The 16,415-nt window shown below is 31.0% G+C and overlaps 1 protein-coding gene across 2 annotated transcripts in view; it reads right to left on the reverse strand.

Moving 5' to 3' along the window:
- Positions 1-16,415, reverse strand: part of Pcf11 (Pcf11 cleavage and polyadenylation factor subunit) — a 41,204-nt gene that overhangs the window by 23,230 nt on the left and 1,559 nt on the right. Inside the window, exons 2-7 of one of the 2 annotated variants that reach the window (XM_074170004.1) lie at positions 15,492-15,702; positions 12,885-13,010; positions 7,495-7,671; positions 6,645-6,863; positions 1,045-1,116; positions 300-987 (exon numbers count right to left, since the gene is read on the reverse strand). In XM_074170004.1, coding sequence (XP_074026105.1) covers positions 300-987; positions 1,045-1,116; positions 6,645-6,863; positions 7,495-7,671; positions 12,885-13,010; positions 15,492-15,650 — 1,441 coding nt within the window. In that variant the 5' untranslated portion in view covers positions 15,651-15,702. Of the gene's footprint in view, positions 1-299; positions 988-1,044; positions 1,117-6,644; positions 6,864-7,494; positions 7,723-12,884; positions 13,011-15,491; positions 15,703-16,415 lie in introns of both variants that reach the window. The other variant, XM_074170003.1, reaches the window with a different exon arrangement.

Genomic DNA, 16,415 nt, shown 5'->3' on the forward strand with positions numbered 1-16,415 from the left:
TAATAATAGAGCAAGCAAAGATCATATCAGTGTTCACCAACTGGTCATGTGCAATATTACAAGACTACATACACCTTCATCTATAATAGATCACTATTCAAATCATCTTTTCATAATGCTGGAAAATGCACTGAACAGGATCAGACATGTTGTTAAAGGGCTGTTCAAGTATTTGTTGCTAGCGAAAGGATTTGGTTTCAAAAGTTGGGATCAACACTAAATTGAGAAGCGTTTTGGTTGAATGTTGAAAAAAAATTCACTAAAAACTGTTTCCAAGAAAACACTAAAAAATGTCTTACTTTTTTCCTCTGGCGGCTCGCACTGCAAGCGCGGTTGCTTTTCAGGCGGCCCGAAAGATCGCAGATCCTCGTCCTGTGGAACGTCGGGCGTTGGAGATCCAATATGGCGTCTAACAGAGTTACGATTTTTCACAGTAGATTTAACACCCTTAAAACTAGAAATTTCACTTTTATGTTTCGGCTCCTTGGTCGGACTCAGTTTTTTCTCGTCACTCCTCTCTTTTTTTCTGTGCTTTGCAGCAGATTTCACTGTGTCACTTTTAGATTTACTGGGAGAATCTAAACTGCCACTAGAACTAGACTTAAGAGAACTAGAATCAGAGTCGGTTGATCTGGATCCGGCTCGTGATGTTTTGTGCGATTTGTGGGATTTTGGGAGGTTAGCGGGTTTAGTGGTATCAGTTTTTTGGGGTGGGACATCATCTTTATTGAGCAACCGTGGATCGGTTCGAGTTTTTCGACCGCCCACTTTATTTGTAACAATTTTATTATTCTCTAAAAATGCAGTCCTTTGCCCTAACTGAACACCTGAGTTATTATTCGACGACTTTTGCTGTTGTCTGAGAAGTCTAGGATCCCTGATGAGAGGCCGAGATGCTGCATCGATCAGATCCCTATTTACAGGATTTATTCGAGTACTGTTGTTTGTAACCTGCAATCTTTGCTGCTGTGTTGCAGTTGCTACACCCTAAAATAACGAGATAATAAAAGTTGATCAAAATCTCACAATTTTATTGTAACTTACGATTCCAACCGGTCTATTTTTCCCTAGCGAAGGAACGAGCTGTTTCGCCACTTCTGGTTTGAGAAGTATACTCTGAAAAAAATGTATATTTTCAAAATGAAGTAAAATATTTTCAATAACCAACATATTCTTTGGTATACTTTCATATTTCAACTACTTTCGATAGTTACTCATGAAATATAGCATCACAGAAATAATGTTGAGAGGTAAGAGATATATACGGGTTTAACAAGCGACTCATTAAGATTCACAAAAGATGAGTTTATATATAACTTTTTCCATCAATGCTAATTTTGAAGAAGGCATTTTTCCAGATCTCTTCAAATTCTTCAGAGTATTACAAATTTTTATAAAGAGTAACAAAATCATGATCAGTAATTATTGACCCATTTCTTTGATTCCCATCCTATCAAAATTACTTGAATTAGCTTATTAAATCAACAATCAACAATGATTTCAGGAGGGAAAATCTACTACAACTGCACTTACAGATATGGTTATTTTCATCACTGCATGTATGTGTCTCTTGAAAACTGTCGAGGTTATTGTAAAAAGTGTTGTTCTTATTGCCTACCATGCATTTTCAAAGTAAAATGTCCTATGGAATTCTCTCTTTTATATATTTCTTTAATGGAATGCCTCAATGACAGTAATGTGTTATAGGATAACTAGGATAAACAAGTAGATCATACATGCTAAAAAATCAATGAAGAATGTATTACCAGCTGAAATCAACAATGAATTAATCAGGATTACTCTGCATTTATTATGTAATGATATTCTCATATCAATTTTAATGTTAATATTTGGATTTTATGAGTTTTTATTGCCCACCAGAGGATAATAAGGCTTTTATTCAATATGAATTACAGGGGCAGTTGCTAGTCTATCTTCAGAGAGAAAAATTCTTGACAGTGCTTTCCATCTTTATTTTGAAAAGTATGTTTACCAAGTAAAACCTGGAAAATGCCACTGATATTAATTATAATACCAGAAACATAGAGTTATTGCGAATTCAGCAACATCACATGACTCTTTTTAAGAAATCTCGACAATATAACACTTTCATATCATGTGCTTCAATAAGTTACCGGATGAATTTTAAAAGGTTAAAAAATCTCGTTTGTACATTTATGGTTTTTATATGTTTATTTATATTTTTATTTTTGTATTTAAAATAGCTTAAAATTTGTTTCTGCAGTTACATCAATTTTTTGTTTGTATCAAATCAATCAAATCAAAATATACTTTATTGCCCGAAGATTTGCATCTTATTGACAAAGTCCAAGAAACACAATGTAGATATAGAAAATGTTTTGAAAAAGTATAAATGTAGATATAAAAAAAAGTTCCAAAAATGTATTAATGTAAATATAAAAAAAGTTCTAAAAATGTATAGATGAAACACAACCATGTATAAAGTGATAGTACAAAGAATAAATTGTTAATTCATTGTTAAAAGGATTCGTTAAAATACTTTTCCAAACAATGTAGATATAGAAAATGTTTTAAAAAAGTATAAATGTAGATATAAAAAAAAGTTCCAAAAATGTATTAATGTAAATATAAAAAAAGTTCTAAAAATGTATAGATAAAACACCACCATGTATAAAGTGATAGTACAAAGAATAAATTGTTAATTCATTGTTAAAAGGTTCCGTTAAAATACTTTTCCAAACTATAATAGGGTCTATCAACAAGTAGGTTCTTCACCGCCTTTTTGAAATGAATGTTGCTTAGATTTGCAGATCTCATTTCTAATGGTAAGTGATTGAACAACTTAACCACCATTATAGTATATGGAATTCTTGATTAAATTCAAAGTATATTTTTGAATGTATATAATTAAATTGTCTAACAGGAGTAATCCCAATAAGTATGAGTGAAATAGAATACAATGGCAGCATATAAAATCACTAGACTAATAGAATAGTATATTATACAAACAATGATACATACATATAATAATAAAAAAAACATATCTGTAGAATTCTAATTGAATTGGCAGTGTGCAGAGAGTTGAAACACAGTATGTCACCTCTATGGGTTGTAATTAGATTGTGATTAGACTTGCATATAAATCAACTTGTCACGAATTATATACTTGAAGCATCCAAATGGAACAACAAAAATATCATTCTGAATAGAAACTATTATAAATTTTACAGGCATTTTCAACTTGGGATTTTATTGACAACTGATTCTTGATATGGGCAAATAGAAGATTTCGTTTCTACTACTTCTTCTCGGTATGTGAAAATCTAGTTAAGATAACAAATCTGGGCAGTTTACCAGATTATGAATCAATTTATATACAATGATACAAGCATATCTTCTTCTTATCTAAGGATAACAGTGCAAATCCATTTATCAACACTCTATTATCATTTCCTTGGGATGGGTAAGCTCCATCAAATTGCGTAAAACACATGTGATTCATTATTGTTGAACGTTTGTTGATAAAACCGTGTAGATATAGAGTTATACTATTTCCCACATTAGGAAAAATGTTATACAGAAACATCTCAAAGATCTTTGCAACGTAGGACAGAATTGTTAAGGGTCAATAGTTCAGAATGTTATTTGTAGCCCCTGATTTCAATTTTGGACATATTTTTGATACTTTCCATCTACCGGGAAAATACTCGGTCTTCAAAAATTACTTGAAGTGGCTTTGCAGAAATGAATGGACAGTCTTTTACTAGAAAGCTCGGAATTTTGTCATCTCCAGCTGTGAATTTTGGTTTCAGTTTTTTTAAGAGTTTGCAAAACCTCATTTTCAGAGAATGCATTTATTGGGAAATTTTGTTGGTTCTTTTTGAAAGGTTGGAATTAATAATATTACTATTACTATCGAAAGAAACATACACACTTTAAAAGAATTCAGCAAATGAGTTCACTATTGAAGTCGGGTTTTTCAGTTCTCTATCATTTAAGAATAAAACATTTGGAATTCTTGAAGTGCTTTTTAATATGCATATAGGTCCAAAATGAGGAGGGATCAGTTCTGATCAAGTTGTCTGCTTTGTTTGTACTCCTTGTAGGCTTGAGATATCTGGGTTTTTATTGATCTACGAAGATTTCTAAATTGATCACATATAGTTTGATTTTAATATTTTAAATGACTCATCTTCAAGTTTGATCTCGTTTATGATATCCCTGTTGAACCAGGGTGGATATTTACTGGTAAAATTTGGTCTAAGAGGAACACATTGGTCCATTATTGAATAAGATATTGCATAGAAAGTGTCTATTGCCAAGTTTACTTCGGTACTGACCAACCTGTATTCATAAACAAAGAATAGAGTAGCGGAAACTTTGCTTTACAAAAATTTAAAAAAAAACGCTTTGTCATCATACAGAATTCCACTTTTCTGTTTTTCAAATACTAGAGAAATATTCAAAGCTGGATGATAATCATCTTCAGGGATGAATAGTATGTCATCATGAATGACATTACAGCCATAATTATTTGATAATACGAGATCTAGGAATCGATCTGATTCATTGAGCACATTATTGTGTTGCTACAGGTCATAGAAATTGATAAATTGTTGAATGTTTTGCAAGTTGCGATTTCTATCCTCCGATGCCTTATTTATAAAAAGTGGTTGGTTTTGGTGGTAGATTTTGATCATATAGTAATTCAAGTGATTCTAGTGTTTCAAATAAATTATTTATTTATTTATAAACATATAATTGGCCAGTAATCGGAATAGAGCTGGTGTTATGGCTTACAAAGTATTCTGTGGTAATATATAATCTTGTAGTTATTTATAAGAATACCAAGATAATAAAAACGAAGTATGTAACAAATACCAGTAGAATGTAATGATTTTATGATATCTTACAACCGACAATATAAATAATAATGAACTGTTGGTGATCCGATATGTCTATTTCCATAATACCACAGTCATTTCTAACCGCCAGTAAAACACCACCGCCTCTTAACACTGAGTTCGCTTTGAGGTTTCTATCTGATCTAAAAACTTTATATTAATAATAATAATAATAATAATAATACATAAGCTTTATTGTCAGAAGAATGAATCCTATTGACAAAGCGTGTGTGAATAAGATAAAAATGTATACAAGCATGTACTAAGTCTATCTACCGATAAAAATATTTATATATATACACACACATATACACATGAAAATATGCTAAAAACAGATTTTTACCACAATAAAGAAAATGTCCACATGTTCGGAATTGTTTATGTTGGATTATATCCAGGTTTCAGAGATTCCTATGAGATGGTGTTCAGCAGCTGATGCAGCTTTATAAAATATTTAAGTTTTGGTATTTAAGCCTCAGATGTTCTGCTAATAGTAATGGAGGTGTGTGTTGCTCCTGGTTAGACACAGTTAGCAGTTTTTTTGTTATTTTTGGTTCACCATTCACGTATTTGATCCTTATATTTAGCTAATCGGTTAGTTAAGTCTTGTTTCACAGATTTGTGTTACTTGACTTGCCGCAGGGTTTTGTCCAATGTGATAATAGGGTTTCTGAACTTAGCTATTTCCTTTACGATTTTGGCTTTGCGAATAATTGACATTGCATCTTCAGGTGATAGCAGAGTTATTTTTAGAGGCCTTGGTGCATTTGCGTTCTCGTTCAGGTGTCCTACCCTAAATATTTTTATATTAAAATTTCCTTGTTGGTCTATATCACGATCAGCAGCGTTTAATATTTCTGAGGCAGTCATTCTATCAACTGAATTATCAGGTTCACACAAACCAAATATCATTACATTCTTTTTCTGAATATCACATTCCGTCATTTCTGCAATTTTCTCGTTGAAGTTGATTCTTCCTGGGTGACATACATTTCATTTCTGGTGCTGATAGTTCGGAATAGGCACACTGACTATGTATTGGTCTCTTGCACGAGTAACATTCTAAATAATCCCAGTCACCAATATCCAATTTGCATTTGCAACAATTTGTAAGTTTTCAAAGCCTGTCCTGCCTCGAAAATATATATATTAATTAAACTAATGGCTAGCCACTATTAACTGTTTTTAATTCTGAGAGCGCCAAGAAAAACAGATAACACTAGAAAAACAGCCGACTTTTTGTTGATGCCGTCCATACAGTATTCAATGTTGATGATTCTTTCATACATCTAATTGTAATTATTAAGAAGAGTATTTGTGATGCAACAAACTTTTAAACTTGAACTTGTTCAATGCACTTGGATTCATACAATGATATCAAACTATATATAAAACTGATTTGTAATCAGGTTAAAATCGATTATTTTGAGGAGCTCACTTTCTGTGTAATAGTTTATTGAATTGTCACACAATTGTACTGAACTTTGATATTTATACGGGAATAGTAATTGTTATGCAATTAACTGTTCTTCAAGCAAGTAATTTTAAAATGATTGATTTTATTGTACTAATTAATAGCTCCCAAAGAACAGAATTTAGTGGAAAAAAATGATTTGCATCTATGACATCTTATTAAAAAAATCACTCGGATTCAATCAGACTTTTCAAGAGTCGTCCTTCATGACAAAGTAAAGGTTCAATAAAAATTGAACCAATTCAATTAGACCAAGATTAAATACCAAATATAAAATTTTTTACCTTTCCTGGTACGGCCGGATTGTGTTTGATTTGCTCCTGTAATTTTACTTGGGTCTGCAATACTTCGAGCTCTAGCTTTTTTTGTTGCAGTTCAAGAAGCTCCTTTTGTTTCTGTATTAATTGTTCCTGCATCAGTAGAGTTTCCTTGTTAATGTTCGGCTGAACTGTTCCCACAATTTTTGGTGGTTCAGGTTCTGATTTTGGTTTTGGAGAAGTCGTCTGCAAAAAATAGCATTGCAAACTCTATTAAAAGTTGATAAACATCCTTAAGTTACAGATATAGTCAATTTGCATAACCATCAGGGTAAGTTTATCAGATGCATATGTTATTGAAACTTTGAGGAAGGAAAATATCACATCCTCGCTATCGAAAACTTCTACTTTCACTCATTTTATTATCTATATTTATAAAACAAATTTTATTGAAATAGCAAATGCAGCAGTTTTAATGAGAATGGCATTTTCCTTCCTTAAAGTTATGTTCAAACTTTATTTTTTTTCCAGTTTGAATCTGAAAGTTATTTCTTTGCATGATCTACACATCCATGTAGAGAGTTACTTATTTTAAAATTGATTACTTCCTTCCTTTCTTTGGAAGATTCCCACATTTTTTGTATCAAGATGGAGTAGTAGAAAGCCAAAAACTTTCTTTCCCAAAAAAAATTAGTCACTCCTAAACCCCTTCAATTCTATTAAAAAACCGCTCGTGTTACTGATTCGAGGTTTTATCAAGCTGGTTATTCCTATGGTATTGCTAAAGCAAAAAAGATTTCATAAAAAAGGTAGATTTATCATAAAATTTTGAGGTTTTGCATTACTTTAGATGAAATAAAAGAATTCAAAAACTTACCTTTTTTAAAAATTTTGGGTTGAAGTGAATGCTATTTGAAGGCGGTTGTGCAGTAACAGGCCAAGCAGGGTCGAGGAGGTTAATTTGAACATCTATTGCATAGAGCTTCATTTGAGGAAATACTTCATTCCACGTCTGTCGTAATTTAAACATCTCCGCTCTCGTCTTTTCGTCCACCTTGAATTTATTGTTTTGGTAAGTATCACAATAAATGTCACGGGTCAAGGTCTGGTAAATAAAGAAAAATGAGATGAAAAGGTGAAGGAAGCTGAAGAGAAGCAAAACATATAAACACGTTACTAAGTGAATTAGTTTGCGGGAATTTGAAAAGAAAGTATTACTACAACACCACAGAACCATTTGTTTTGAGTGAGAAAAGAAGGTTAGAATAACGTGCGGTAAAGGTATTTGCAGCATGGTTAATGATATAATAATTGAACTTCTTACATTTTATAAGTTTCTCTTGATTATCTATAGAGTTATTGTTTTTAAATAACAGGCATATGTTAAGCATGCCAATTGCAAAATTGAACAGTAAAATTCATCTACAAAGTAGATATTAGTGACACAAACCCTTATTCATCCATAAGAAATTACTAACTATACACTGCTTGTTCCTTTTAGACGGTAAGCTTTATATTTCAAAGAGAGCTCTATACATCCGAAAAGACCTACTTTACACGATATACCTATGCCGACTCCAACAACACTAACCAAACAATATGTTGTCTGGGAGTTGAAATATTTTGAATTATTCTCCTGCCAAACCGAAAAGTATAGTAAACCTAAGGCATTCCGTAATAGTGCATATAAGATCTTTTACTTGTTACAGATTGGCTGAATATTTTTAATACAGATTTAGAGACAACTTCTGATGTAGGTTTTTTTATATTTTTTAAATATCTCAACCTTTACTTTCAGTTTGTCGGGACTCGTTATTTTTATATTAACATTTTTATTTTATTTACAAATTATTTTGTTTTTTGTTATAGTATTGTACCATTATGCTTTGTCAATTGGATGTATTTCTTAGATAATAAAGCACAGTGATTAATTGAATAGGTGTTAAACACACCATGCTAACAGGAAAAAGTGAGCCTTTCTCTGACTAGCCTACTTGATCCGATGAAGGAAAGTCATTTTCATTGATAAATTAAATTTCTCAACTTTATTGAAGAAGATCTGCACTGGCTCATCCTTACATAAATAAAGGAGTAAATTATTTTCTGAACAGGTTCCAACACAGTGTTGCAATTCAACTTATCTAGTGTAACACCAAAAACAAAGACAAGTTCCCTACACAAGAAATGCTTCAATTCGTGCTCTCTCATGGTGAAAATTGTGCAGAGATAGGGATCACCATTGCTCGTTGGAGATAATTTCTCTCGAAAATTTTGCCGACAAAACTGGTTGGCATTTTAATACTGGTTTGTCCTCTCCTTCAGAATAAATTTGTATTTCTGAAGTTGCTTATTATTATTGGCAACATACCTTTCAACTTGCTAGAAAAAGCACACTAAGTTAATCTCTTGCTCGGAAATGTTTCCTTGCGATTTCTGAGGGTTGCTGTTCGTAGGAAGACGACAGCTGATTAATGAAAAAATATATTTTTCAAACTACATCTTAGCATGGCAGGACTATACAAGGAAGCCAAGAAAGTCAACAAACTTAGACGATAAGATTAGCTATCCACCCTAATTTAATAAGGAAATATAATCTTCAAAAGAACCATTAGAATACATATTAAAGACGACAAACCTATGCTATATTTTTAGAGGGTCATTATGTATGATTTCTGTAGGTCTGAGATTTCTATTGTCTTAGAAAACCTGTAAATTAATCTCAATGAAAGAGAATTTGCTGTGGACATGTTTTATGTCCTATCTAAGGCTTTCGACTGTGTAGATCGGGCTGTTCCTTGGCGAACTCATTTTTGGCAGGCCGTCCTTATAGATGGTATTTTATCAGAGGAACTTTTGATTGGCTGTGGTGTCTCTCAACGGTCCGTTTTGGAACCTGTATTGTTTCTCACTAATATCAATGACCTAGTCCATGTTGACATAATAGTAAATTCACATTTTTCACTGAAGATACCACCATTCTCTGACACAAAAATACCACGTCAAATTTATCTGGCCAAATCAGCGCTGACATAAGAAGTGAAGAAATGGCCCAATGCCAATATTGCATTCTTCAACATCAACAAAACAAATGTGGTCTCATTCAGATGTGATATAGGGGAGGTGCACTTGCAAAATGAAAATTAAAATCATGAAGGATATCAAATTCTTAGGATGAGTGACTGAAATTTGATAGGCATTTTGACCATTTATTTATTAGCAGCAGGACGCCATACAGTGAGAGTTGTTGAGAGAGAGTCAGATACTGCATTACAATATGGTATTCTCCTTTATTTGTGGAACACATTAAAAATAGACTATCTGAATTTCATGATAATTTCAAGCAACAACTAATAGTTATGGAACTTTATTTCACTTGCATATTTTTTTTATTTATATTTTCCACAACCCTTGTCAATAAGAACACATTCTTGGAAAAATAAAATATATTTTGATTTGAATTGAGGCAACAAATGAGTTTCAGCCCTATTTCGGTTATTTTCACTTTTCCATCACATATCATTTGTTTTGAATTCAAACTTGTAATAGATTGTACCATATACAGTGGAGGGGGTTTAATTATTATTCTTGAGATTGTGATCATTGACTGATGCCAATTTTTATTCACTTCTGACCTCTAAGCTCACAGCAAAAATTGTAGAAGTTGTACATTTTCAAAATTAAACTTGAGGTTGGATCCAAGAACTCGTCCCACATCAGAAATGTGAAATCTTTCTCGACGCGAGTTTTACCAACCATGTTGGCGTCATCTACAGTTGATATACATTAATTCAAACTCTAACTTCATCTATTTAGCATTGACAGAATGAACTTTCACCTTTAGTCCCATTCAAGAACATTCATAATCCAAAAAAAGCTGTTCGATACAATAATTTCTCCATTGATGATTCAGTTGGAGTCAATTATTGTGATGTAATACACTTCTTAATTCATTTTAGAAATTCTGGTAGAAACACTATTTACAAATTTAGAGTTAAATTATACACAGCGACCAGAGTAAAGTACATTTCCCATGGCAATTTTTATATCAACAGGTTGAGCGCCGACTACTCCGAACAGAGTATATGGGCATCAATCAGCGATGCCACCCACTCCGATTGAAGTGTTGTGTATGCCTAAATTATTCGGCATTGGCTAGAGGAAGTTTTAGCTGCACTGGTGTCCTTCTGAAAACATTTGTTGAACACGTGATATAGTTGGTTATGCCGTTTTTATTTTTTGTGTCGTTAAACATGGAGGCCAAACCTGGACCTTCTGGACTGCAGAAAAAAGAACGTAATTTACATGTGTACAGTAGGTAAGCATTCACAGATGAAGAATTATTGCAGTGTTTAGAAGATAGCAGTGGTGACGAATATTTGCCAGGGTCCGAAGACGAATATCCCTCCGAATCAGAATCAGAAAGTGATTCAGATGCACATGGTGATAACCAGACGTTAGGAAATATTCCAGTTTCGGTTGTATATACCAATTCAGCTTCGACTGATGCGGAAAAGAAATTCAAGTGGACAAAAACAGATATATTGAAACAGTTAACATAAAAAAAAAAATCAAAAGAGATTCTGGGCAGATGCAGCCTTATGAATTTTTTCAGGCTTATAATTGACAACACGAATTGCAAAAAACAAATAAAACATAACGGCATCAAAAATATGGTCGGCAGTCAACCTGATAATAGTTTTATTCAAAATTTGACTTTGGCATCTATCTTTGCTTCACGTGATTTACGTATCAAATTTTAATCCTTTTACAAAAAAATTTCAAGGGTAGGTTTGTTTCTCTGGTTAACAATAAAAAAATATTTTAACGGAAAAACAGATTTTAACGAATTTTTTTCAACAGATTTGAAAAAAAAATTCTGAATTTCAGCCACATAAGATTTTTTCTTTTTAGTTTTGACAATGCCTTTTCCTCACGTTTTCTTCAAACTAGCACCATAACACTTAAATGGGAGACTTCCTCTACACAGTTTACAAAATCACTAGTCTCGCTATATAATAGCTTTCTTAAGCATTTTCATACTTGTTTTTCTATAAAATACAAATAGGGCAATTGAAAATTACTCATAGGTGATGGCAAGTTTTTTTGGCCCTGAATAAGGTAACACCTTATTTAGTCTTGAAAAAGTAGTTTTGTGTCTTAAGTAATACACATCAATATGAAAAAAATGAATCTGAATACAATCAAAATAGTTTGTTAATTAAATGAGTAGAATTTTAAATGCTTTATATTTTCATACACTAATATTACATTTATTTTAATATTAAAAAATTTACTCGACAAGCTGGTTAGGTCAAGAAACGATTTTGAAATGAACAATTTTTCTCGCATTCTGAACATGTCAATATTTTGTTGACAAATTGTCAAAATATGAAAATTATAGATTACCTGCCATACCTTTGTCAAAAAAAAAATTCTTCTTCCACATATAGATATATCAGGTTTTGAATAATTCTATTTTATATTGAATATTGAATTATATATAATCATCTGTCTGAAGTAAAAAATAAATTATACGAATCTAATCACAAATTTTGCAAAGGTCTACTAGAGGACTTCTCACAGTACAAATACAAAAAATCCAATACTGAAAGTCAACAAATCTATTAGACCAGTTATAAATTCTAGAGTATAAGGTGTATCAGAGATTTTCCTTAATAATATTTGTTTCAACAAAAATGTTATTTCAAATGAAATTTCATTTTGTCAACTTTGTTATTTTCAACTATCATACTAGACACTAAAACTCTGCAACTGTAATTATCTGACATTACCTGAAGTCCTTAGATTAGTTTACGTCCAATCATGGTTACCTAGATGCAATATTAAACGTGACTAAAAAATGTAAGTGAGCGTAAACACTTTCAAAACAGAATTGTCTCAGAAATCTAAAAATGATAAAATATACAGGACGTTATGTTCAAAAATTCAAAAGCGGAGTCATTTCCAGTAAAACCAAATATGATTGAAAATAAATAGATGGAAAGATTTATTCATCACCAAAGGAAATATGCAAAAACTCTCATTTTCACACACCGCTTACCTATAGCAAATCCCCTTTTATACACCTAATAGTCTAGAAGTTATGATTTGTCTAATATATTCAATGAAATCCAGTATATTCAGCTTCCATCAACAGGTGTTCTTTCTAAAACCATGAATGAAATGAGCAACTTTGCACAGTTTTACTATTCATGATTACTGCTTCAATTTTCTTAAAGAATTTATCGTAAAATGATATATACTTACTGCTTTAAATACTCCACAAAAGGTAGACACAATATTCTGACTGAATAAAGAAGTATAAGTTCCTCCAACATTCTTGACGATACAATCGATGAGATACAGGATAGGAAGTTTGACATCTGTGGAGACCTACACACAACAAACACTCACACTATAGAAATTAAATGAATTGAATTCAGATCACATTACTTCAAATCTACACCTTGTTACCTACATGTTGTTGGAGACATGAAAATGGTCCAATATACAGGCACTTTTCTTTTAGCACTCTAGATAACTTTTAGTAGCACTGACTTTATTGATCTGGCAGTAGTAAAAATAGGCTCAGTTCAAAAACGTTATTCTCTATGAATTTTTAAAATTAAAGAAATATTTCACTATTTTTCTATGGATGTGAAGAGTTTCTAACAACACAAGTTTAAATTCAATAATAAATTCATATTACTTCAAGTTTAACAAATATAATATGATAATAATTTCTATAATAATTATACAATTTTCATACTATAAATTTTATTCAAGAAACGTTTTACTACAAGGTAGCTTCATCAGTTGAACTGGTACGTCAAACTATTCAACAATGTCTTTTATATAACAGTAGATAATTACAAAACTTAAATAAGTGATTGATTCTAGTGAAAAATATACAATTTCAAAAAACAATTACACTACAATATTGATCTATTGAAAAAACTTTCCAAACACCAGAACAAAATTACAGTCTCTCGACGCGCGTTCACAATCTACCTTTTTTGGTAGAATTGATCATTTATCTGATTACGTTTTGGCAATAATCAACATATTTATAAACTTCCTGTTTTCCTAGAAGAAATATTGTATTGTAACGTTTTTCAAAAGCTTCCTGTTTTGCCAAAATCAATCATTTATCTAATCAGGTGTTGTAATTACCTATTGTTATATATGATGTTATGATGTAGTGAAACATGTCTTGAATAAAATTTATAGTGTGAAAACTGTATAATTATTATCATAGATAGTGTTATTAATTTTCATCAATTAAGGGTCAGTGTATTCATAATATGATAATAAAGTAATTTTTCTATAATAAATGAAAACATTGTATCAAACCTTATTGCAAATGTATCCAGTGAATATAGCCACTTCTGTAAATAATTAGGAGATTTACCTAAAATCAATAGACTTTTAGATAATTATTTCAATTGGTCCACTAAGATACCTGTTTGAGTATCACCAAGAATAAATTTTCATGAACTGAAAACACTATTTTTACTATGAGAGCTGAAGTAAAATTTCTATCAGTTGACCTGTAAGACAACACCTTTTTATTTGTTTTATTGTTTTTTTCATAGCCTTATGTATTCTGAGTATAAGCAAAATAGAGGAAAATATATGTATTCAGGATGACTTCACCTAATATTTCAAGTTCACTACTGTAAATTCAAAGCAAAATAATTTACTTTGCAGTTGTCTCTCAATTGACAAAATTGTTGAAGCTTTCTCGGCCGAGGAAAAAATTACAAAATTCCACTGCCTTCAAATCCGGAAAATAGTGATACTGTCTTTCAATTATTTCCAATTGCAAGTAATTTCAAAATTTGAATACCTCAATAGGAAAAATCACAAAACTTTTTTCATGTTAAAATAGTGTAGTTTTTCGAAATCACTGTTTTCAAAAAATTTATATTATTGACATATTCCATTTTTTTTGGCACAGTTTTAAAGCACTAGAAGCGTTATTTTTCGGGTTCTCCGAACCCAATATATGTATACAAAAAGGTTCTACAGCTTTTTTGTAGAAGTCATCCTTTTCAAAATGATTGGAGTTCAATTCATAATACAGAATACCATATATATACTTCTACAAAAAAGCTATAGAACCTTTTTGTAGACAAAAATTATATTTTATAATTTTAATAGTTTGTAATATCTATAAAACATCAATTAAATAATTTCAATTTAAAATATTTGAGAAATTGTGACATCTATGAACAAAATTTAAAAAAGTCAAAGTAGATTGTTGATCCAGACAGTCTCTTAATATATCATTATTTTTCCTCTTGACCTATTTAAAACCCAACCATAAAAAGTGAAAAATTGTTGCTGCAAAAAGTTAAGTATCTACATCAATGAAAAACTCGAATAAAGATCTTCAACTTCCCCTATTAGTTCAAAAATATTTTTTATTTGTTAAATATGTTTTAAAAATTCCTTTTAGATTATTCTATTATTTTACTACTAAACCAATTTTTCATGTCCAGAATGAGAAAATTTCAAAAATGCTTTTGTAATCTGATCAATAAAACTAGAGTTTAAATTTGTGATCGATAAAAAGTAAGATTAAATGTGGAAGATGATTTAAAATCAATTCACTGCCAGAATAACCATTTGAATTATTCATAAACCCATTAACCCAGTTATCAATGATAACGAGAAAAACTTATACATTTATTGTAACCTTAACCTCCCTCGTATATTGAGATGTAATGCAAAAATAAATGGCTTACTTCGTAAATGTTTATTAATATTAATCACAAAATCTTTGGCAGCCTGTGGAACAGCGTAGAGCTCCGAATATAACCCACATAATAAGCCAACATATTTTTTAAAATGACAATAAAAAAATATAACCTTTGACAGATGCGTTTCGATGGCTTCCACAATAACTTTTGCATTTGGAGAATTCTCATCAGCCAACATGGTGAGTACATTTATGAGGGGCTTGCTGTTGAAAGTTAAGTCAGCCAAGCTGGATGCGTATTCCGCCTTGATTTCCTCTGGTGTACTCATTTTGAATTTTTCTTGTTCCTAGACACTAAATATCACAGTCATTGGGGTAGACCTGGAAAATTAAAAAAATCTTTTTGTAGAATAATTATGTTGACAATTCTACCTTGAAGATATATATATATATATATATATATATATATATATATATATAGAGTAGAATTTAATATTGAACTTGAACTACTCAAAATAAAGAAAAATTAGTTGCATCAATCAATCATTATTTTCCAGCAGTCAAGCTGATAACGTTTATATCCCATGAATACATGAATTCAGGCATAAATATCATGAGAGAATTTTTTTTAACAAATTCCTTTACTGTATAGTGGATGCTAAAAGGAAAAGGAATCTGAATAATTTAACTATATTTTCTAACAGATTTCCTTTAAAGGTGAGGTTATTCCATTCGCAGCAGAGGTGAAATATACATAGATTTATGACTCTAATCATAAAGATTTTACACATGGGGAAGTTTGTGGTTACATTACATACATTCAAAGTAACAAAAAATTACAATTGAAATATAATAAAGAATACAGGCTCTATGAACAAATTATGGTCAAATTATTTGAATAAAGATAATAAAAAATGTCACCAATTGAGTAATAACATTCCTGTATATGTTTAATTGTAGTAGTAAATTTATTATGGTATATCCTCTTCAGGGATTTTATTATAAAATCTAAGTATGTAATAATTTAAAGAATAATTGCTCTTTGTTAATCCTATAAATTCAGGAGCTATGAGTGGCATTTTTTGTGTAATAAT

The sequence above is a fragment of the Leptinotarsa decemlineata genome, unplaced genomic scaffold (assembly GCF_025532065.1).
Source record: "Leptinotarsa decemlineata unplaced genomic scaffold, Ldec_3_MD MMD2_P_RNA_scaffold_6, whole genome shotgun sequence".
NCBI classification, from domain to species: Eukaryota; Metazoa; Arthropoda; class Insecta; order Coleoptera; family Chrysomelidae; genus Leptinotarsa; species Leptinotarsa decemlineata.